We start from the raw sequence: 23,593 nt of genomic DNA, 5'->3' as shown, positions 1-23,593 counted from the left end.
CCAAAAGGAACAGCCAGCTGTCCCATCAGGAGATGCCCCTCTGCCCTTAGAGGTGCCACGCTGAGGCAGCCAGGAAAGCTGCTGTGGAGGGACAGCGCACTACTCCCCTCCTGAGGAAGATTCTCCTCAGCAATAACTCCCCCATGTCTCTCCCTGCAGGCTGATGTTCTAAAAAAGAAGCGGCAGAGGGGGGGAGGGAGGGGGGAGGGGAAGGGGGCGCCGAGGAGAGAAAAAGCGACCTTCTCAAGATGGCGGCCGAAAGCCAGCTCGCTCCGCCTTCCCGCCTCACATCCCTTCTCAAGGTGGCGGCGCGGAAGAGCCGGCGGTCGGGCCGGAGTGCGCCTGCGCGCCGCGGCTCGGAGTGCAGTGAAATTCCTGGCGGGCGGGGGGAGGAGGAGGTGGCGGCGGTGAGGAGGAGGAGGGCGGCACGGAGCCACGGCCGCGCGCCCCTGCCAGGGACCCTGCGTGCTGTGGCGGCGGCCGGCGCGGAGCCAGACCCCCGGGGGGCGCGGTGCGGGCGGGCTGAGGGCCACTCGCCGCCGCCTCGGGAGCTCGCAGCACCAGGAGCCGCGCCGTCCCCGCCGCCGCTGGGACTCCCTCCCCGGGCAGAGAGGGAGAGAATGACGGAGCTCCAGTCCGCCTTGCTACTGCGGAGACAACTAGCAGGTAGCCGGGCTGGGGGCCGGCGGGGGGAGGGAGGCGATCCGCCGCGGGGGAGCGGCGGGGAGGGGAGCGGAGGCCGGGCTCTGAGGGGCCGGGGCCTGCGGTGGGGGAAGGGACGCCGGTTCGGGGGAGCGGGCGGGCGGCCGGCGGGATGTGTGTGAGGGGGAAGGGGAGATTACGGCCCCCCCTCGCCGCTCTCCTGCCCAGCCGGGAGCTGAGTGAACTAGGCCGAGGGGGGGAGGGGGAGCCTGCTTGGCGATCGCTGCCAGGGGAGCCGAGGGGAGGGGTGCGCAGGGCCCTTCATGGCGTTAGGGGGGGGAGCGTTTCCTTCGCTGCCCCTGTCCCGTTAGGGAAGTGGGGGTTGGTAACGGCCCTGCCGGCCGGTTCCCCCGCCCCGCGCCTGGCGGCCTCCGCCGTCCCTCTCCTGGCCCTGTCTCCCCGGAGCGGGGGGAAGAAGAGAGCCGGAGGTTTTCTCCCCGCAGCGTGGGGGGATGTGTGTGGGGAAGTCTCCGCGATATGAGGCGATGTTTGTCAGGCAGCGAAAAGAAGGGGAGGAATGAGGGTTCCCCCCCTGGAAACGGTCCTTCAGGCCCGGGGTGAATCGCCCCCGCTACGCGCACCTTCCTGTGGGGACCTGAGGTGCCCCCGTCCCGCCTCCCCTCCCCGGCTCCCCCCTCACCTCCCGTGCCCTGCGCCGGGGAGGGCGGATCGGGAGGGGGAGGCCGCTTCCCCCTTTGTTGTCAGAAGAGCCGGGGGCTCGGTGGGCACTGACGGGAGGAGCGGAGCGGGCAGCCCCGGGATCCGGGCCGGGGGGGCAGGATGAGCGGGGATGTCCGCCGCGTGCTGCGGGAGGGAGCCCGCAGGGAGGGGCGAGGGGGCTCCGCCGGGGCTGGAGGGCGGGACGGGTGCGGGGAAGGAGGAGTTGGAGCCTGGGCGAGGGGACAGGAAGGGCCGGAGCGCCGGGCCCGCCGCCGAGGGCAGTGGGGCGGCCGCCGGGCTTCGCGGCGTGAGTCGCTGCCGCTCCCCCACCCCCTCCCTTTGTCCCCGGGCGCACGGGCCCTGCCTGGGCCGCCGCCGCCGAGGGGACCTGGCGCGGCCCGGCCCGGCGGGGACGCGCATGCGCGGGGCGGCGGGGCGCACAATGCAGCTCCATGTGTCGCTCGCTGCCAGATTTAAAGAGAAACGAGCCGGGTGCTGCGGGGAGCGGGCGGGCGCTGCTCCCCCGCTCGCACATGTTTCTCCCTCTTCCCCGGATCCTCTGCCCTCCGGGTTTCTGCAGCCGGGATGAAGTAATCACCTCGAGAAAACGCACAGGTCTGCCCGGCACCTTGAGCGAATCTGATTGCCTTTTTCGTCACTTAGTAAAAAAATTTTTTCATACCCAGATAAGGAAATGTGCTCTAGGTTTACCTAAACTCAGGCAAATACAGCACGGGCTGAAGTTTGCTGAGTAGCCGTACAAAGAGACGGGGGTCACTGAGTGGCACAGGGATTCCTGGAGGGCGATTTTGGCCTGAGACTTCAGTAATGGCTCTGAAAGTCTAAGGGTGAGAAAGAACAGTGTTAGCAATACGGAGGTGAAGTTGCATAACCAGGTATAGCGAGCTACGTGATGTGTTTCTTGCATCTGTCTTCTGGTTTTAGTTGATGGTAAGTTTGAAAAACTTCAATGTGATTAACTATTTGAACAGGGTTTGTGTTTTGTTTGTTTATTTTACCCCTTTAAAAAAAAAAATCTCACACATACTACAGCTGCACTCCTGAACATAAGCACACACCTCTTAATGCCTGGTGACTACTGAAGTTGTTACCGACATTCAGTGAGGTGTCTGCACGTTTGGATGTGCTGATAACACTGCGTATAGGCTTACTATAGGAACTCCATATTGGATTTGATGCTAAGCTTCTCATTCCTATAAATGATTCCTCTAGGGAAGCAATAGTGTAGAATAATTGCTTTTCTAACTTGATAAAAACGACCATTTGGTAACCTAATATAGTTCTTTGGCTGTCTGGAATTTCTCTTTTAACCGACTAATTGTGCTCCATGAAAGAAAGTTTGACATTTAGCTGAAGCCTCTTGATAATTAGTATTAACTGTCAGCTTCTGTTGTGTAGCTTCATTTCTTGTCTTGTGAGATCTTAAGACCTTCTGTAAGCACAGGCTGGTTTGATATATAAGTAGATTTGTAGACTGTTAGATTTGGGGTTAATTTCTGTTTACATTTCCGCTCACTTTTCTGCAGGCTTCATGTGTAATGGTAAAAGCTGGTATGCTTTTCCGGTTTTCCCCATTACTGCTACTGATTCAACTGTGCTGACTCGAGTACTGCAACCATTTGCAAGTAACATGAAACTCTATTGTGGGGTTTTTGTATTTTAAGTAATATTAGTGCCTTTGGTGTGTTTTTATATGTATAAAAAAAATACCATATTAAAAGTGATTGTGTGTGCATACTTAAGTGTGTGGTGAGTACTGAAGAAGAGTCTTGAACTCTTCAGAAGTCCTATCTGGAGTTAAGCTAAGAAAGACCACGGTTTCTTCCATATGTGATAACCTAAGCAACATCTGAGCTGAAACTGGACTCTGACACGGCTTTTTCTGATGGCAGGCTACTTGAAGTCAAAATGCAGAGGCTGAGCTTCACGATGTAGTGATGTCTAATTCCTTGCTATCATCTTCTTCCAAGTCTCAGCTGCTCCAATGTGTCCCTTTGATTACACTCACATTGCTTGGTGTACCTCAACCCAAAACCCAGCATTGTGCTATTCTTTCCCCTGGTGGGGCTGATAGTTCAGTCCTTCTGCTACGTGCAGCTTTTTTTGTTATGTCAAGTGTGGTGAGTCATTGGGTTGTACCTAGTGGTTGGGTTTTGGAGGACAGTGAACAGCCATTGGATAAAAGGTATGTGATCTAATCTAGTTTAAATTGCTCTAGATCACTCACTTGCCAAATTGGCATTATTCAAGCACAAGAGATCTGAAGTTCGAGCTGTTAGACTGGGAGCAAAACATCCTGAAGTGGAGGGAGGTTGAAGGGGAAATCTGACATGTGTATAGTGGTGGAGCAGTTGAGGAATATAGAAATTCTTTAGTGGGTGAGACCCTGGATAGCTCTTTCCAATGCCAAAAGGAAAAAAACAATGACAGGAGGAGAAAGGAAAGTAAAATGGCAATTCTCAGAATGGCTACCTGTTTTTGTTTTTGTTTTTTTTTTGTCTCCCATATGTTTTGGTTCTTCATAAAGGCGTTATGGGGAAGATAGATGTCCATGACATGTAGCACTTCAATGAGTTGCTTTGATTCTTGAAGACTTTAAGTGAAGGTCAACTGGGAAGTCTTGGTTGTCAGTGAGACTTAAAACCAAGGGTCTTGCCGAAATACAGAATAAACCTTGTCAGTGTGATCCCAGGTTGCTCTAATAAGTGTATGAAGACAGACTTCAATTTTTTCTGGAGCAACCTGTCTTGTTTTGTAACTTGAGTAGGTAACCAGGACAATGGCACAATAGATACAATATATGTGTCAACTTAAGTGGCATGTTCTGGATGTTGATAATGCTCTGAAAAAAGGAATATTCAGTGGTGGTTGCAAAATACAACTTCAAGTTAGTGTGTTTGTTTTCCCCCAATACCAAATAGCTTCAGCATGCCTTTGCTAATTAAATATTGAGTTATATCACCAGGGAATTAGTAGAGTAGCTGCTTTTATATTGATGTATGCTTGCCCCGATTTGGGCACAAGAGCAGTTCAAATCAAGATAGTCAGAACTTTGGGTGTTTTTGTTTTACTTTAAGTGTTTAAAGGAACTGCTTGGGGTGATCTCTGACAACCAGAACTAGTTGGAGCACTAGTCTTAAGTAGCTCGAGTTGAAGGCAGGTTCTCCTTTATGGATATCTTTTAAGTTAAATGACTGTTTATTTGCAAATCAACTTAATTACAAGCTCTAGTAGCTTCTGGAAATATCTTGAAGTTCAAGAAACATATTTGTTCTACACAATTTTTTTAAGGAGAAAGGCACTTTGTTGTGGATTGGTAATAATGTGAAATAGAAGCCATGACCTGTCTGTTTTCTCTTATGGGTCAGGTGCAGGAAAAACTAAAAGAATGAAGTGCCTCTGAACTTCAACAAAAAAAAAAAGTCAGTAGCAAGTATGTAGACTGGTACAGGACTACATGAGCAAGGGTTTACCCCCCAGGGGAGGAGGGGGGAAGATAAACTGTGTTCTCTGTACAGCCCCAAAGCTTTGTGCCCTTTAGAAAGAGGCAGGAGACAATTGAGAGTGAAAAGCTTCTCTTCCAGTCTCCAGAGCTGTCAAGCCCAAGGGTTTTGCAGACTGAGGCATTTATCTGAATGTCTTTATTTCATCTTTCTGCCAAGTCCTTGCTGACACAGACTTGTTAGAGTAGGCAGACTTGTCTAGTCCATCCAGCAAAATCAGGTAGGGAGGGTGCAGTTAAATGGGTAGCGCACAGTGGAACCAGAAGTGCGAGTCCTCTTTAACATAAACAGGGATCCCTGAAAACAGGGGAATAACCATGCTGGCCGAAGTTGTACTGTCTTGTAAGTGTTCTCTAATTTAACATACAGAGAAACCCATGCTAATATTTTTCTTAAACATGAGAAACAGGGCACTATTTCAGTTTAAAGTGTATACAGGTCCTATTTCAAAGCAAACATGTCGAATTAAAAATTAACAAGGTGGAAAACAGTATTAAATACTTAATGTGACAGTTCAACAATTTTTACTTCCCTGTGTGGAAAAAATCTTACAATGTAATGTTGAGCTAGTTGAATTTCTGGCAATTATGTAGGATTTACTTTTAAAATATTTGAGTAGTGAATTCTGAGGGAATAATGGAATTAAGATCGCTGCATAGATTGAAGCTGAGATGGCATCTCTCATGGGTGGCTGGTGGTATAAGAAGCCTTTGTTTGCAGTTAAGCACTGGCTATTTACTGGCTTACAGTAGGTTTGGCTACAAGATAATTTGAGTGGCACTGTTCTGAAGCATTAAGTTGATGCTACTCTGGTTTCCTTGGAGATGTCTGCTTGTATGGCCAGTAATATTCTGTATTATCCTGAATAGTTAAAGACTCCAAGGTCCTGCACGTGACAGACTTCACTTCAGTATCACTTAAAATGCCACCCCCCCGACATGTTTTTTGAAGGCATGCTTTCATATTTTTAGATAACCATCAGTCTTTTGCTCTGCTGCCTTTTTTTTTGGATGCTTAGATACAGCATGTGTACCGCTCACCTTAACACTCCTGCAGCATAGGGCCCCATTTTAGCAGATAAAGTAATCCTGTTTCTTGTGAGAATGTGTTGACAGAAGCATCAAAGCTCATGCTGACTTTATAGATAATATCATTGCTAAAACACATGCCTTGTTACCGTGACTAGTGTGTGAGCAGTACGAGCAACATGAATTTCTGTTGCACTGCAAATAATGTAATGGATGTGACTCGTGGCAAACATTACTAGCTGTGTGTTAGTTTTGCAAATGTTCCTCTTGCAGAAATATGCTGAACTCTGCCTCTTCAAAGAAAAAGAGTATTCATAACAGCAGTCACAAGCAGAATTTCAGGGATGCTGGCAGTTTTGGGAAGTGAGGTTTCGCTAAACCTCAGAATGGAGGGGCTTGGTGACTCAACAAGTTGCTTGGAGAGGGTGAAGCAGTAAGAGTGTGCTTCACAAGCTCAGCCTGTGATGGGGCACCTACCGTCCCGGCAGTGGGCTCTGGGGAGGTCAGATTACTCATCTGTCAGGGAAAGAACCAAGCGTACTGTAAAGGAATTCTTTCTCTCTTTGCTTCCCCCCAAACAAGGCATTGTAAGCTCTGCCAAAATATGGACCTATCTGGATCTGGCAGGAAAATTATTTCATTCTGTTAGAGAATGGTGGAATGGGAGAATGCTGCTGGAGATCCTGTGAAATAAGGAACAAAATTAATACCTATTGAGAAAATACTTGCCTTAGAAGAATTCATGCTTCATTGATAAGATCTTGATTTGGAGGTGTTAAATTACCCAAATCTCACTGCAAATGTCTTGCCTTGTGTGGTTGATAGTGATTCCAACTTTAATACTTAAGAACTGTCTGTGCAGAATTATAAACTAAGAATTTGTTGATTTGCTATAAATGTATTTTTGGTTTAAGAAAACTGATCTGGGTTAAATCGAGTTAATAGTCTTCAAATAGAACCACATGTTTTAGTTAGAACTGATTCTGTCTTGAGTCTTCTGTTTTGTTTTAATGCAAGAAAGACTTGGAACAGTATGTACATATTCAACTAAGACAGGATTAGTTGGTACAAGTTGTGTGTCTGGGCAGGGGGGTTCTTCCCCCAAAGCCCTGTTCTAAATAGTTTGAAAGCAGGTGAACTCTGTAGGTAAAAACTTGTTTCCCTCAAATAGACATTCTGCTAAATTCATATTCCTCTAATGTGTTCAATGCAGCCTGTGTTTTGATCTAGATGTTCTTGTTCCCCACCTCTAAGGCTGGGGTTTGTGAAGGTCTTTAAGTATGGGGGGTATTCTGCAGAAGTAAGCTTCAAGTATTGGTGTAGAATAGGGTGGAAGCACTAAAAATATATGTGTATATATAATCGCAAAATAACCCACTATGTTGCTTCCAGCTTAAAGAATGGATTTTAATGAAGTGGAATGGAATTGAAAAGTGGCTGCTGTTCTGCAGGTATAAACTAACCAGATCCTAAAGGGAGAGTGTGAAGTTAGGTACCTGGAGAAGGAGGAGCAGGTGGCTTAGGCAGGGGTATGTGACTCTTGAAACTCGCACTGTCTGATTTTTATCCCAGCCTATGGGAACAGAATCTGGGTAACACTTCCCATGCAGGCCTGTGCTATCACCGTGTTGCACCTGCTCTGTGCCTCCGTTTTCAGTGGTGTGTGGATATCTGTCACAAGACTGGTCTTGGCAAGATCTTTCACTTGTGGAATCTAGTAGGTCTGAGTTTTAGGCCACCCTGCAAGAGTAAATGTTAATATTTGCTTCTTCCTACTCTCAGGTCCAAGGCATATCAGCTGGGAGCAGAGATCAGATATTCAGGCCTTGTAGGAACACTAAGAATAGCAATCTAAATGAAATAGGATTTCAGAAAAGTAACTGCTCTCCTGGGCATGAATTAGCAGTGCTTGTGTAGGTTTAGAATAATAGGAAAGGCTTTTTAATAGAAACCTATTGGAAAGGCTTTCACATACAGTCTGTTAGTTAAGGGAAACCTAATTCCATGCAGTCATCACACTACCTGGTATGGCAAGCTGGCTGGGTTCTTTAGTTGGCTTGTGCTTGGTGCTGATCTAGAAGATGGTGCTGTCAGGAGTCACTTAGAGAAATGACTTAAACCAATTCTTAATAACAATGTAGCTCAAATTAGGATATGCGAACTTCTTATTCATATTATAAACAAGAGAATAAACAAGCTGGAGAAGTGTCCTTGGCTTGCACAACAGCTTGTGTACATGATGAGAGGTTCTGATGAACTCCTCATGTGTTAACATCCCCCTGTGGCACAGTCTGGTGATATGGACTTTCTAATGGATTTCTTAGAATCGTGTTCTATTCCTGTGTAAACCACAGGCATCCTAGAGCTCTTAGCTATGTTCAGCAGTGCTGTTTCATGACTGAGGTGTATGTGACTGCTCAGAAGATCTTTGTTGTTGTTGTTTTAGTGTGGTAATTTGCAAACAGCTCTGAAGAAGTTAGTTAGTTTTTTCTGCTGTCCATGCTAAACTCAACTACATTAATACAGCTGGCACCTAGGATGACACTTGTCTTGCCAAATTCCAGCAGTTGTATGCAGTAGGCATCTGAAGCTCACAGGTGAAGTGTGATTCATCTGACCTGTTTTTGACATTTCCTTTGGGATGAGATAATCATGGAGTCTCAGGAGCTACTTATCTGATAAGATCTCTATTGAACACTGCTGAGGGTGCCAGTCTCAAATACAGGCAGATGCCTGTACCCATCTCCTACTTGCCTGACGGTTAAGAGTGGAAAAACGCTCTGGACACTGAGGACACAATGAAGGCGGCATTTGTTACACCGTGACAGATGAAACTGCCCTGTGTGGCAGTTCAGTCTTTGTGGGCCGACCACTGCGCATCTCCTGTCGAGATACTTGGTTCCTTCAGGTGTGGACTTCAGAACAGGGGTTCTTCCAGTCCTTCTGACTATCCTTTTTCCCTTCCTTATACCATTTTCCCCTAACATTCAGACCTTAATAGGAGTTTTTTTTTTCAACAGATCTCTTGAACATCCCCTTTAACCTGGCTGATGCAACTGTGCTAGATTCTGATGTGATGGGACACACAGCATGCTTCAAGCAGTCTAGCCAAAGAGGGTTCTACAGGAAAGAGTATATCTTGATTTCTTCCAGAATATATTATTGGTATTAATTTGAACATATCTTCTAAGCTTACTTCTGATAAACTTAATTCTGGAAGCATAACTATTTCAAATCTTTAAACAGTACTATGGAATTGAAAGGTTTTCATCAGTGTGTTTTGTATTTCCAGTGTTCTGTGGAAGCTGATTGAGACAGGACAGTAATTTGAACAGCACCTTCTTCTTGAGAGAAAAGATTTGTGGATTTAGTAGGCACACTGCACTCAGTTACTGAGTTGCAGATATTTGCTTAATGGCAAACACATCAAGGGGAGGTGGAAAGAGACCTTCCTTCTGTGTGTGGTAGGTGTGGGGTGTTGGGAAAGGACTACTTTGTGTGTGTCCACAGAAGGCTTCTATGTATCAAGAGTGCTACAGAAAGAAAATGTCTCAAAATAGGTCATCCCTATTCTTGCCTGCCTTTATGACTCCTTGGTAAAATGGTCATGGGCTGAGTAAACAGTTGCCAGGTCAAATCAGTGGCTGGATATCTGTGGTCTAATTGAGACTGTGTGAGAGAGCTGGCTTTGTGACCTTTGAGATCCATGTCTAAAAGAGCATTGGCAGTATCTGTCGGTGGCCACCTCAATGGACTTAAGGGACTATGGGTAACTCCTTAAGAATCAAGATAGAAGCTTGTATGCCTTTGGTACTGGTTAGGGTGTTAATTAGTTGAAAACTGTCTCTTAACGGGAACTTTTGTCTTCAGGTATGCCACAGCTCATGCAAATGTGGAGCTGCAGAACATACACAACAAAGAAACTTGATTCTTAGCTTATGTCTGGAATAATGTGACACCTTTCTAGGAAAAGAATTCCGGTCTCTGTCTAGTTGAGTTTCTGTGGCACTGTAACCTTAATCCACAGCCCCACAGTGGCAGTTATAGGAGTTTCTGCCTCTTCACTTCAGGGTAGTGCTGCTGTCCTCTTGTTTGCAGAGCTGAACTGTGGCTCTGGCTAGAAAGGTTATTTGGGAGTAAAAACAAAAAGCAAGAAACCCCCAAGATTGTCATCTGTCCTTCCCAAACCTGCTTCACTGTGCAAGTCCTTGGAAGGCTCTACAGGTATAGCTGAGCAGATGGCAAGTGAAGCATGTTGATGCAACACTGCACAGAGATGATTTCTGTGGGCAACTTGCCTGTTAATGCTAACTAGACAACCCTCCCTACAAGTTCTCTGACCTGAGCAGAGAATTAGATTTGTTAGAGTGTGTGCTGCTGCTGCCCTTATCAAGAGGGAGTGACATGTGGAGCACTGGAAATTAGTTGCCAGGCTAAAGTTAAGAGTCAAATCTAGAGCTGCTGCTGAACTGGTTGGTAAAGGTCTCTCCTTAAGACAGGTTTGTATTTACTGCTTCAGTCTCACTCCAAAATAATTAGTGTCCTTCTGAGACTAAAACTGTTGTCTTAATTGCCATTTTATTTGCCACTGCTGAAGAGGCTACCGTAGTGTATCTCGTGCTATGTTTTGTCTGACCTTTTTGGATGAGCTCATAGAGCAAGACAGAACACGATGGAAGCAGATAATATGGAGAGCTCTGGGAATACATCTTTGCAAGGGATCAAGTTACTTTATCTCACCCCTAATCTTCTAGAACCAGAGACTTAGAGCTGGCTATGCAGGCAGAAAGGTAAGTCTTGGAAATCGTAACCGACCTCAGTTAAGTAATATAACTGTATGGAAGTCCGAGCAACCAAGAAAAAACAAGCCTAATCTAAAGCTCTCATATGGCCTGCTTGTTGTTGGAGCTGTGTGTTAAGTCAGCTGGATGAGTGCTCCAGAAGCCTTAGCTGGGACTTGGGCTGTCCTGCCTCTGTTTTTATGCTCAACTTAATCCACTGCCTACACAAAACTCAACTACTGTCTAACTTACTGAAGAGGCTGCTATTACAAATCCTGTAGAAGCGTACATTTTTGAAAGCTCTGTACAGTAACATAGCTTCCTCTGAAGTGTTCATATGCAGTGGCTGCCTGGTGAAACGTCAAGCTGAAAAGTTGAGATGCCGTACATAGCTGCTCCATGCAGCCATGGGGCTCTTTCTGCTTAGTCATTTTTGTTGACGCTGTTTTGCTTTTGGATTGGTGAATGTGTTTTGGCTTCTATAAAGGCAGTTTTAGTGAGTGTGGGAACATCAGTAGCTTGGTGTAAACTAGACGCTGAAACTGGAAGCACAGTTTATGGTAGTTTGGCTCAAGTTTAAGGGAATGGTAACTCAGTTCTGCTTTAGTAAGAGCTAAACCACTAAAAAAGCACTGTGTTGTGCTGGCCGATCATGTGGGAGGGTAGGCATTGGATGTTGAAGTTTGTGCTGGACTTCAGCAACTCTGGATAATGGGCTTTTGGTCTTCCTCACTTTCCAAATCAGGTACTGGTTCAGGACTGGGATTAAAGGAACTGCATGTCTAATTTATAAGCAGCCACAGGATTCTGTTCCCAGTATCTTGCTGCCTGGCGGCTGTCCAGGCTTGTGCTGCTTTGGCTGTCAGCTGCTGCTTGAGCCGCAAAGGCTCTACCTGAAACTGCTTCCATACTTAATGTAAGAGATTTTTTTTTTTCCCCTCCTCTGGGAAGAAAGATTTCTTATTAAACTGTCAGAAATGCAGAGAATATTGGCAGAAATGCTAAACCATAGAGTGTAATATATAGTAGTAGCAAGTAAGTTGCACTTATTTAGGCATGGGCCTGGTGGAAATGTGTTAATATACTCATTTACATTTAAAAAATACAGCATGCCTTTATCTAAACAAGAAATGTTGAAAGCAAAACTAAATGTTGAAAAAAAATAATGTGAAGGGATTCAGTTCTTTGTAGGTGTTTGACTTCTGTGCTTTTCCAGGATTTGTAGGCTGGCTCTTCAGCAGGGCTTCATAGACAACCTGCATGGAGGGCCTGTTCTCTCTCCCTGGCTGGAAGAGGGGATGGAACCCCTTGCTTTCTGATCCTCCCCATCCCTGTGTTTGTCTAGGAAAACTCTGTTTAGGCTGCAAGTAGTTAAGTGCTGTAGCTAGTGAGGAATGCCAGCCACAGGGAACAGGTGTCTGGTTTTCTCAAGTGCAGTGTCAGTGTCACCAGCAGCCCCTCTGCCTGGCAGCTGACTCTGGCAACTGAGCGGAATGTTCTGCTCCTTCCTTGTTGTGGTGGCATCTCCGTTTGGGATTTTGGTGCATGGATTTCACCACTGTGTGACTCTCAACTCAATATGAGGTAGGTGGTACTACTAGTGAGCTGTTCTGATATGCAGCATTGGCTATATCCAGGGGAAAACCAAAATGAAACAAAGCTCAGGCTTCAATGTTTGCAAGTTTTAACGAGTAGCAGCTCTTAGCTATCCATGGTAAAGCAGCCAAGGATGATGTTTTTCATGTCCCAGTGCATTGCGTTCCTGAGATTTCCTTTTTTGTCTGCCAACTAGCCTTTAGTTGATGTTCAGTTTAGCATAAATAATCTGGATGGGAAAGCTCATTTTAACTTGCCTATGGTAGTTCTACATACCTCTAGTGGAGAAGGTGCACGAGCTTATATCTGTTGTTCTACTGCAAGTTAAAGTATTTGTGCAAGCAGTAGCTCTTTGAACTGTGCTTCAGTATTGCTGCTGTGGAAGAAAAATGAGACCCTTTTACAAGCAGAGACCAGTGCCACCTCCTGTAAAAGAAAAAACATCATAATTCGTTTTATAGGCAACATCCACTAAGGAAATTTCAGTAACTGCTGTAACTGAAAATTTTTGTCGACGGCTGTCCCTTTTGTACAATTTACAGATTTTCTGCATTACAAGAGTTGGCATCCTGCAATTTTATTCCTTCTCACAAGATCTCTTGCAATATAGCGCTTCAAGGTCTTGGGTATGAGTCAGAGTGTAAGAACTGGCTTTCGTGGGGAACAAGTACGTGAAAAATGTTTGAGAACATAAGAATAAAAAAGTTATTTGGAGGCTGAGACAGATGTACAAAAATATGGAAATAGCACAAATCAAGAAACAGAGCAGAAAATGTGCATGTTGGATTGAAAAATAGTGTGGCGTATTTAGATGGAGAGAAGCATGTTGAATTTTCCGGTCTTCACTTTTGGCAGGCTTGTTTACAGTCTTATCACTGGTAAGTGATAACTAGCAAACAACAGGGAAGCTAAATGTGAGCAGCTTAAGTTATAGCAGTTTACATGGAATTTGGCATAAAGGATTTTCTCCCTCTGGAAATGCAGGAAGGAGGGAGCTTGTATTATGGAGGCTTAACTTCAGGTTTTGAAGTCTTAAGGTGAGCTATGCAAATTCAATATTTGTACTCTTTCTCTTGTGTAGTTGTTACACTGGATATTCTGTATTACAATACTAATGTAATATCTAAAAGGGTGACCTAAGTGTCCTGAACAGATGTGGCTTTTTTGCACAAGCAATAGACAATTTTAAAAAAAACCCTGCATGAGAAAGCAGGTTATATTCAACTGCTCCTGTGGTGGAACTTTTAATAGGTAATGCTGGAGGAATGTCTGTAGTAGGGAGGTAGTAGGGGACTGGTGGAGTCCTCACTCCATGTGAGACACCTGGATTCTCTGTCCATTTCACCTAAAATTAAATAGAACTGTTACTCAAGCTCATGCAGCTGTTTGCACAGTTTCATAGATGCCAGAGGGTGAGAACTGGTTTGCTTAGTGGAGATGTGGCCATGCTATAGTTTTTGGTTTTGGAGTTTATATCGTGGTTAAATAGCCTGTGCTGTTACCTTTTGTTTCAGGCATTGTCTTGAGAAAACATGATTTCGTTCAATACTTAAGTCTTTGTCCTGCAACTTCAGAGTGAATGGTTGATCTCATCTGTTGACTGAACTCCTGCTGAGCAGCTTCTAAGAAAAGCCCTTCCAATATATTTCTTGGCATTTTAGCATTGAGTCATCTTTGTGGATAAATTTGATTCTGAATTGCCAATAGCCACAGTAGATATTCCTGCTGTCTACCTCTTCAGGACCTGGGTCCTTCATGTGAGCTGAGCACTTTTCTTTCCCTGTGTTGTCTTTGACTCTTCTTTGTAGGGCTTGAATTGATGATTATTGCATTTTTTTTTTTTTAGCCATGCTTTAAATAGTTAAGTTCTAAACTGGCAAACACTGACTGCAAGCTTATGGACAAATCACTTTGGAGTTAATGGTGTAGCCTTTTCTCTGTGAAGGTGTGAGGTTCTCACTTGAAGTTCTTCTGCATGTACCCACAGATACTATAAGCGTCTCTCAACTGAAGTCTGTAATGCCCAGAAATCAGCACAAAATCCAGCTATTTGGTTTACAGAGGGAATATGTAGACTGACTATAGTATAGTGTGGAATATAATATAAAGAGGGCTGCATAATGTTGGAAGGTTTTAAAATAAGTGCAGCAGTAGTTGTAAAACAAAATAATAAAATTCCTATTTTAATCTGGAAATTACTGACCAGTTGAAGGAATAACTTTTTACCCCCTTCCCCTATCCAAAATACCCAAGATCCCCCAGGACTTCGTGTGTACAGTTGGGAATGTGGGATCAAGATTTTCAATTTGGCATTAGTAGAGCATGTAAATTAGTTTTTGGCCTGAAGCTATTGGTTAAGAGACTTTCTCTTCCCCACACCCCAGGTTGAATTTTAGGCAGAACTCATTTGAGGTGTTTATTTCCAAATCTTATGTTTTTTTTTTTTTTCCTGGAGCAGGCTGAAAACAGAAACTCCATCTAGGTCTGACTTTGCATAGCTGTTTCTTGTAGTAACTAGATGAAGTAGCCTATAGACATAGAATTCTGTATTGTGAGTATGTGGATAAAACTGTGAAACAAAAGAAAAAACAAAAGCTCCCAAACTGAAACAGTATAACAACTTATCTTCTATGTTCTATTCTAGTAGTTCAGAATGTAGTAAATCATTATCTCCAGCTCCTGATGTGTTTAGATAGTTTTAAATGTCAAATGATGGGTCTGTGTGTGGTAGGGAGCTGAGGGTATTTCAGTCAGGCTGTAAGTCCATCAGTAGGCACCAAATCACTGAAAGTCATGGTGTTTTTTGGTCACGTATAGAGGCATGAGCAAAAACGGCGAATGAGTATCAGACACCTGAAGTCACTCTTAAATTCTTTTTCCTACACAGAGCTCAACAAAAATCCAGTGGAAGGCTTTTCAGCGGGCTTAATAGATGACAATGATCTTTATCGATGGGAAGTCCTTATTATTGGTCCTCCAGATACACTATAGTAAGTACTGATGCTTATACAGAAACTTAAGTGAACTTGGATTTACTAGTTCTAGTTTGGTCTAAGCGAGTAGAACTTAAATCTTCATACTAAGTTAGGTAATGCTGTTCTGTTGCTAGTAAAATACCTGTAAATAGCTGCATTTGATATATAGAAATTCTAAGCTGCTTTGCTCCTCTGGGAAAATGCAACACTGATCCCTTTGTACTGGTGTAGAAATAAGAGTAAGCTTTACTTAGAGCCAGCGTCTGTTTTCTTATGCATTTAAGCAAGGCAGGTATAATCCACTATTTCTGTTATTCCTGTGAGGCTCTAGTTTAGTTGATAGTACCATTTTAAACCATTACAACTTCATGTTGGGGATTGTAGGAAAGTATTCAAGAGGGATGTAGTTGAGTAAGCTGCAGCAGACCATAGAATAGCCTTAAATACTGTCAGTGTGAGATGAGAGAACTTACTAGTGTGACCTGATGTACACACTAGGACTTGAATTGTTGGCAAACCTTCCACAGTGGGCTGCATAAAGCTTGTATCTTTATCCTAAGGACTGGGTTCTTTAATTGACATTCTAACACAAAACTATGCAGTTCATACAGTAACTTATTTTCCTGGACTGTAAGGTGGCTGTGTTTTTACACTGCTGTACACCTGAAGTGCTCTGGTGCATGCAGGGTGCTTGGGTTGGGGGGTGTGTGGTGTGGTTTGAAAAAATACAAAGTAAATAAATAAACACTGGCTAATTGAGAGAACCATTTTTCTTCCTCATAGAGGTTATATATGATCACCTACTCTAGCTCCTGAGAAAAGGTTCTGTACCCAGAAGAGGTCAGTTTAAAGTGTAGCTCTTGAAGATGAACTCTGTTCTCCCTCATTAAGCTGTTCCAGTGGTAAATCACTGATACAAAAAGCCTTGTGACATTTACTTGAGGTCAATTTTAGTTCCAACACAAAGTTGTTGTATGCCTCTGTCTGCAGCCTTCTGAATAAGTACTTAAGCACAGAAATCTAATTGCTTTGCTTCCTCTTAAGCTTGCTACAGTTGTGATTCTCAACTCTTGCATGCGATGAATTCTCCAACTTCTGTTGACCTCTGAGCAGCCTTGTAGTGGCTCCATTATATTCTCATGACTGTTTTATAAGTACTGTCAGTAACAAAATACTGCTTCTAATTAAATTGCAATAGCATTTTTCCCCAGCTTCAGTAAGGTGCTGAGCTTGTTTTGAGGCTTTTTAGATAAGCAGCTTTCTTCTGTTCTGGTTCTTAGTTGCTGTTTTTCAAGGTAGCATTTTACTGAATTCTTCCTCCCTGGTCTATTTTATGATGACAGTAGAAGATAATACTTCACCAGGTGTTTCAAAACTTTCAAACTTCATTCTCATTCCTGATCCCACTTTATTCTGAGTTTACCTAAAAAGATTCTGTGTGTGACTCTACTGACAGGGACCCCTTTAGAAGGAATATTGCTAAAAATGGCACTGGTCTCCCTTAATTGACAGCTGTACTTCATTAACGGTTTTGAAAGTGTATCCCATTAAAGAGCTGTATTTATATGTAGTTGATGAGGAGCAACCAGGTATGTCATATAACCCAGTAGCTTTAGGATGTGCTGCTTTAAGAAGGGAAAGGAAGACTTTTTTTCACTTTGCAAGAAAGGACTTAACTGGTTTGGGGCTATCAACAAATGTAATCCAACTCTCCTATGTCTTGAGTGGCATGGATGTTAAAATAGCCAGTGTTTCTGCAACTCCTACGCTTCCCAGGATCCAGGATTCTTTGGAAACTGCCTGCCTTTTCTAAAACTTGTGGAAAATGGGTGCTGTGGGTTCAGATCCCCTCAGCTGCTTTATTTTAAGAGCCAAGTCACTTAGATCTCATGCTTTTTGGGTTTGGGGTGTTGGTTTGCTTTTTTTTTTTCCAGACACTTACTAGAATTGCACATCTTTGGTTAGTGGTGGTAAAACTCATTATTTTCTCAGTAGCCTGTGGGCTTTGGATACTGGCTCCTGCTCTTTTACAAATAAAGGGGAAAAGAATGCACTGAACAGCTTTGTCTTTTTCTACACAAATATTTTGTCTACTTGGCTACTGAGGAGTAGCTTGTCAGACTGCACATCCTGTGCCACCTTCTTTAGAGGTTATATTCTGGTTTCTGTAATTTCTGCCTTTGCAGTTTAAACTACAATTACAAGAAGTGACAGTAATGGAGCAAGTGTTATAGTACTTACATTAATGAAGTATTCTATCTATGAGGCTTTACATCTAATATAGACCTTCACATTTTTTTAGAAGGGACTATTCCTGTGTACTGAAACCTATCGAAAGCTATTTAAAAAAAATCAACCAGCCAAAACCCCCCAAAAACCCAATGAAGTGTTACCTTTGTTAAATATGGGTGTGTGACTCCCCATAAAAACTGGATCTCTCTTATTACTTTTCTCCAGTGTAGTGGGTAACTGTGGTGCAGAACACCTCACTGGCATGTCTTGGGTCCCTTTAGCTTAGTGTTGAAGAGGTTTTTTACCAAGTAATGCTGTAGACATACCTATAAAGCTTTCTGTAACTCTTCTGAGGCTCACTGCTACAGACCGATAGTGAGAAATTAGGCCTGAGGTCTCTAAAGGAGGAAAAGAAACAGGTATCTGCTGGGCAGCACTCAAGAAGGGGAGTTTTTTGGTAGTGTATTTTTTTTTTTCCTGTTGATAAATGTACTGGGAAGGAAAATGTTAAGGTGTAATTCCAGATGGTTAATTCCTTGGCAGGTTTGTGAGGGTTTTATAATTTGTGTGTGTGGTTTTTTTTCCCCTTTGGAACATCCTCCAAATTCTAAAAAAGATCTAGTATCTTGTGAAAAGATCTTCTCAATTTAGAAACTCTTTGCATTGCATATGAAAATGATGGTACTGCTAATTACTAACATGATGTTAAGCTGTATGAGGGGTAAACTTAGAGCTTTTGATATACTAGTGAGTTCCAATCTTCAGCTTAAGCTTACAAGAAACTCTACTAAGATATTTTTGATTCCCCAGTGAAGGTGGTGTTTTCAAGGCTCATCTTACTTTTCCAAAAGACTATCCACTGAGGCCGCCAAAAATGAAATTCATCACAGAAATCTGGCATCCAAATGGTAAGAAATGTCAAGTTTCAATTTCTTTTTGCAATTAAGAGCTAAGATGCGGTGAAGACAAATTGATGTGTTTCTGTTCATGTTAGAAATATGAATCTCTGCATTTACTTTGCCATCTTCATAAAGAAGTAATAACCGTGGTAGGGTTTTTAATATTGCTGCTCTGAGACTCCTAAAGTATTTTCAGAAACTACTGAAAACAGCTTCTTGAATTCTTGGTAGCTGTTCAGGGATATTTTTTTCCCCTTAAGTGTGAAATTCTCATCTGAGGAGAAACTTGACTTCTATAGCTGCCTTTTGTTGTACCTTCAAATATTTCATCTTGGTATTACTAACTTGGCAGTCAATACAGAAGGCCCAATAAAGCATGAAAGGAAACAACAGCATCTTTTAGTCCCTCCAAGAAGTTTCCTCCTAATGTTTCTCTTATTTATGGGCTGCTGGACATGGATGGGAAGGTAAAGTAAAATGGAAGGAGGTTTTTACTGGGAAGGAGGAATGCTCCTCAGTTTCTGAAGTCATTATTGAAGTCATAGTTGTTGAAAGCTGGGAGGAGACCAGCACAGTGCTGCCATCATAAGGGATAGATTATTTTGATGCTGTGTGAGTTTCAGCTCTGGAAATACCAGAGTACTTGCCAGGCTGGTTTAATTCCAGCAGCTTAAATCATATTCCAGTATATTGCAGTAATATCCAGGTGATGCTGTTGCTGTGGAAAAAGAATTGACTCTCTAGTTTGCTGAACTCAACAGAAAAAGCTTTAGTGGAAGCTTGTCTAAATAGCCTTGAAAGTTGCAGCATGATGTTAGAATTAAGTTCTTCCTCTGCATGTGCCCTCTCTGTCAGAGGTCCAGCAATAATAACAGACAAAAGCCCTATTTATTACAGATCGAGTTTTGTAATAGTTAATTACTTTGCTTTTTTTGTAAAGCGTCTTCACCAACGTGTTTTCAGACTAGCAGGAGTGAAGATTAACAGTTCCATAACTGTCCTGAAGAAATGCCAGCGTGTTGTTCATTACTGAAATATGCCTTGTTCTATTTTGTAGTTGACAAGAATGGCGATGTCTGCATTTCAATTCTTCATGAGCCTGGAGAAGACAAATATGGCTATGAAAAACCTGAGGAACGCTGGCTTCCCATTCACACAGTGGAAACTATAATGATTAGTGTTATTTCTATGCTGGCAGATCCCAATGGTGATTCTCCTGCTAATGTTGATGCAGCGGTAAGATTTTTTTTTTTCTTGGGCTGCCAACTGTCTTTGGTGTTGAAACCTAAGCCTGCAATGGGGTTTAGCTTCTAGTTTGTACAAGTGATATAATAACTCCTGCTGGATTGTAGATCATGTCCTCTTCACATTAACCAGAACATACTCGTCATGGTCATAAAGAATCAGCAACTCATGTGCTTTATTCTGAGCTGCTATCAGGATGTCTTCTACTGGGTTTACAAAGTTCAAGTTTACTGCAGCAACACTATTTAGCAGCTACTAAAAGATACTTTGTCTGCTTTCATTAATTTCTAGTTTTAAGTGGCTCTAGAGAATAAGGTGTTACAGGCAAGTCACAGTGTTATGGGAACAGGGGATATAGCTGCTTCCTGGAAAAATGAACTGTGCGTGTTGGAGAACTGTCTCTTTGAGTGGGAGAAAAGTGAGGAACAGGAGCCTCAACAAACATTGTAAGAAGCAGATAGAACAGTTCATGACCTAAAATAAGAGTTTTGGAGAGATTGCTGAAATATAACAAGGGCAAGTGTAGAGTCTTGCATCTGGGTAGGAACAACCCCAGGTTCCAGTATAAGTTGGGGAATGACCTTTTAGAGAGCAGCGTAGGAGAAAGGGACCTGAGGGTCCTGGTGGACAGCAGGATGACCATGAGCCAGCACTGGCCCTTGTGGCCAGGAAGGCCAATGGTACCTGGGGTGGGTTAGAAGGGGGTGGTCAGTAGGTCAGAGAGGTTCTCCTGCCCCTCTGCTCTGCCCTGGGGAGACCACACCTGGAATATTGTGTCCAGTTGTGGCCCCTCAGTTCCAGCAGGACAGGGAACTGCTGCAGAGAGTCCAGCACAGGGCAACAAAGATGATGGAGGGAGTGGAGCATCTCCCGTGTGAGGAAAGGCTGGGGGAGCTGGGGCTCTGGAGCTGGACAAGAGGAGACTGAGGGGTGACCTCATTAATGTTTACAGATATCTAAAGGGTGAGTGTCAGGAGGATGGAGCCAGGCTCTTCTGGGTGACAACCAATGACAGGACAAGGGGTAATGGGTTCAAACTGGAACACAAAAGGTTCCATTTAAATTTGAGAAGGAACTTCTTCTCAGTGAGGGTGACAGACACTGGAACAGGCTGAGTAAGCTTTTAGAATTCCTGAATATTGCAGTTTTTCAGTGACTGGCTCAGTGATTGTAAGCAAATTTAGGTGTTGACTAGGTGGCTAATGTCTGGAAGCACCAAGAGTCTTCCTAGAACTTGTACATTGTTATAGGGCTGATATCTAAAAGCTGTCTATTTCATTACAGAAAGAATGGAGAGAAGACAGAAATGGAGAGTTTAAAAGAAAAGTTGCCCGCTGTGTAAGAAAAAGCCAAGAAACTGCTTTTGAGTGATACTTATTCAGCAGCTAGTAGCTTCACTTTTTTCAGGGTAAGTATCCTTCTAAAGACAAGTCAGTTACTTGAATTAAGGATTTCCTGTGTAAGCATTGATGAACTTTTTTTTGGTATGCCAGGGAAGAACTTCCTCAGCTAGCTGGTAATTGCCCACTCTAGCTTTGCAAAGCAGAGCTTCATGTTGAAGCTGCTCTTTCTTAGTAGTTAGTTTGGCAAATAAACTTCTCGGGAAGCTCAAAACTACTAGTTAGCTTCAGTATAAAAAAACTTGTAGGGGAAATAATACAGTGCTGTATGTAGTTTAAAGAGGTGGTACTATTTGAAAAAACAGAACAGCTTACTAAATGCTCCTGCTTGTTGGTTTTTCTTCACCAAGGTTGTACAGGAAATACTTCTGGAAGAATTGTGGGGGTTGGGGAAGGCTCCATCTGTGACCAACTAGTACCACAGTATCTCTTCTCTGCAGAAATGCTTTGATTGAAAGGAACTTTCTCCAGTATAGAGAAGCATGAAAATGCTTAATACTGATCAAACAACTGAGCAAAGAAACCAAATGTCTTGTACAACTGCCTGTAACTAGAGTGTGAGAATTGTTAATGCAGCTGACAATCTTTTTCTGTCTTTAAAGAAAGGGAGTAACTGTGAGTAATGCTCCAGAGTATCCTTAATTAACCTCAGCTCTGTTGCCATGTTAAACTTGGCCATAGTGAAACAATGCTCATGACAAATATCTAAATAATTGGCTGTGTTGCTTTTCCAAGTCCTGGTGACTCTTCCTAAGTGAGTGATGGGCAGTGAATTGGATGAGAAGAGGTCACATAACTGGTTTCAAACAAGCCGAGTCTGAGTCGGTAGCTGTGGTGTTATTGCGTAGTGAAGCCCTATGATGTCATTTTGTACCGCACTTCCCTGTTGAAGCAGCATCCATCATTCACAGTAAGAAATGTGTGGACTTTTCAATGACAAATCTACGAGTGTTTAGCTGTATGTGTGAACAATCAAACACTTACACACTGTGTGCTTGACAAGCAACACGAGTAACAGGAGCCTCAAAGTCTGATAGTTGAGCTGGATACACACTGTGCTGAACTAGTCTTTCTCGGGTGATGATTTTATGCATCTTCTCTTTAGAGGTATGTAAAGCTCTTGAACAAGTAATTATCATCTTCCTTGAGCTTGAAACACTATCTTTAAAATAACTGAGGATGATGAGGGGGTTTATTTTAATGACTGTGATTTCTTTGTAGGTCTCCAAATGAGAAACATGGCACTGTTTTTTTCCTGCACTCTACCCACCTATTGCTGGACTTCTGTTGTTACAAGTTGGCAAACACTGGCTGGAACTGGGCTGCAATAAAACATGCCAGTTATCAATGCTGACAAGAGCCTAACAAGTGCCAACACAAGATGATTACGCATTTTGAAATCTAATGAACTGCTTTAACCTTCAGGAAGAATTGTAAAGATGTGTACATAGCACAACATGATCCGGATAATATATATACTGTTCATGTACATCCACAAATACACATTGTACCAAATAATGCTGTCTGTAGTTAGGAATAGAATCGTGTAAATTCTAAAGATTTTAGCAGGTTTTTCTCTCCCTGTTCCTTGTTTCCTATCAGTTTAAACAAAAAAAAGGAAGGAAAAAAAAACCACAAACACCAACTTGTGAAGCATGTCAAAGTAAAACCCATTAGGATCAACTTGTTTTGTTTGTTTTTCCCACTTTAATTTTCCTTTGACCCACTGAGGCTTAATTAAAATATTTTGCTTATTAAAATTTAGTATGTTGGTTTTGGAAGTGTGCTCCCTTTTATTTCCCTCATTGGAACTTAAAATTTTCCTAATTAAACCCTGAAAGGATTTGCTATTAATTACTTGTGTCTTCTTTTATGATAACCTTTGCAGTTTCAAAGGTGCTGGCTTTTTTTTTCTTCCCACCCCTTTTTTAAACCCAATTGCACATTCTTCTTGAATTGGGTGTAGCAATAAACCTGGCCATGGAGCACCCTTGAGCAGCCTGCTGGTTTTTAACTTCCAAGGCTCTTGAGCGCTTTCATTTGGAAGTTCAGTTGACTAAGTTAGTCCAAGATAGGAATGAGCTGCTTTTTATGGGTGGTTTGGTTTTTTTGCCTTTTTTCATTGCCTGTTTGTGGGGCAGGGTGTATGGGGGAGGCTTGTTTTTTCCTTAAGGTTGAGTTCAAGCATGCACATCTGTAGGCTTTTCAAATGACTAACTGCTGGGTTTGGTATCAAAAATAGTTTCCCTCCTTTTCTTCTCTTCTGTGGCCCTTCATATTCTTTGCCTTCTACTTCAGAGTTTTCCTCACCTAATGTACAAAGAAAATTGCGATGTATATTTTCATGTAATTTGATTTTTGGAATTCTGTCACCTTCTGTAGTGAGTTCTTCCAAAATATAATTTTTTCCAATAATAATGTGTCAAACTGGCTGTCTTGAGTATCTAAATAGGAAGAGTAACTGCTGTTGGAGCACAACTGACCTGAACATCTTCAACAACAAAACATTAGCAAATGTGTTGAATTTTACATGCTGTATTTAGTTGTGAAA

The 23,593-nt window shown here is 43.0% G+C and overlaps 2 protein-coding genes across 4 annotated transcripts in view; one reads left to right on the top strand and one right to left on the bottom strand.

Annotated features, from left to right (window-relative positions):
• Nucleotides 1-1,782, bottom strand: part of LOC102085562 (SPNS lysolipid transporter 3, sphingosine-1-phosphate (putative)) — a 42,424-nt gene extending 40,642 nt beyond the window's left edge. Inside the window, exon 1 of one of the 2 annotated variants that reach the window (XM_065037156.1) lies at nucleotides 1,343-1,782. In XM_065037156.1, the coding sequence (XP_064893228.1) occupies nucleotides 1,343-1,782 (440 nt within the window). The remainder of the gene's footprint in view (nucleotides 1-1,342) is intronic. The other variant, XM_065037157.1, reaches the window with a different exon arrangement.
• Nucleotides 235-23,460, top strand: UBE2G1 (ubiquitin conjugating enzyme E2 G1). Of its 2 annotated transcripts, none has more exons than XM_065037159.1 (6): nucleotides 235-666; nucleotides 15,179-15,281; nucleotides 18,309-18,406; nucleotides 19,455-19,633; nucleotides 20,927-21,050; nucleotides 22,264-23,460. In XM_065037159.1, exons 1-5 carry the CDS (start codon nucleotides 249-251, stop codon nucleotides 21,011-21,013), a joined length of 885 nt encoding a protein of 294 aa, XP_064893231.1. In that variant the 5' UTR covers nucleotides 235-248; the 3' UTR covers nucleotides 21,014-21,050; nucleotides 22,264-23,460. The 2 variants fall into 2 exon arrangements, with proteins under 2 accessions (XP_064893231.1, XP_021142652.1); XM_021286977.2 differs by lacking the exon at nucleotides 235-666 and adding an exon at nucleotides 1,805-1,977.
• Nucleotides 23,461-23,593: the final 133 nt, after the last annotated feature.

Source organism: Columba livia, chromosome 20, assembly GCF_036013475.1.
Source record: "Columba livia isolate bColLiv1 breed racing homer chromosome 20, bColLiv1.pat.W.v2, whole genome shotgun sequence".
Lineage (NCBI taxonomy): Eukaryota > Metazoa > Chordata > Aves > Columbiformes > Columbidae > Columba > Columba livia.
The sequence above is the reverse complement of the archived record's forward strand: the minus strand, read 5'-3'. Positions and strand labels throughout refer to the sequence as shown.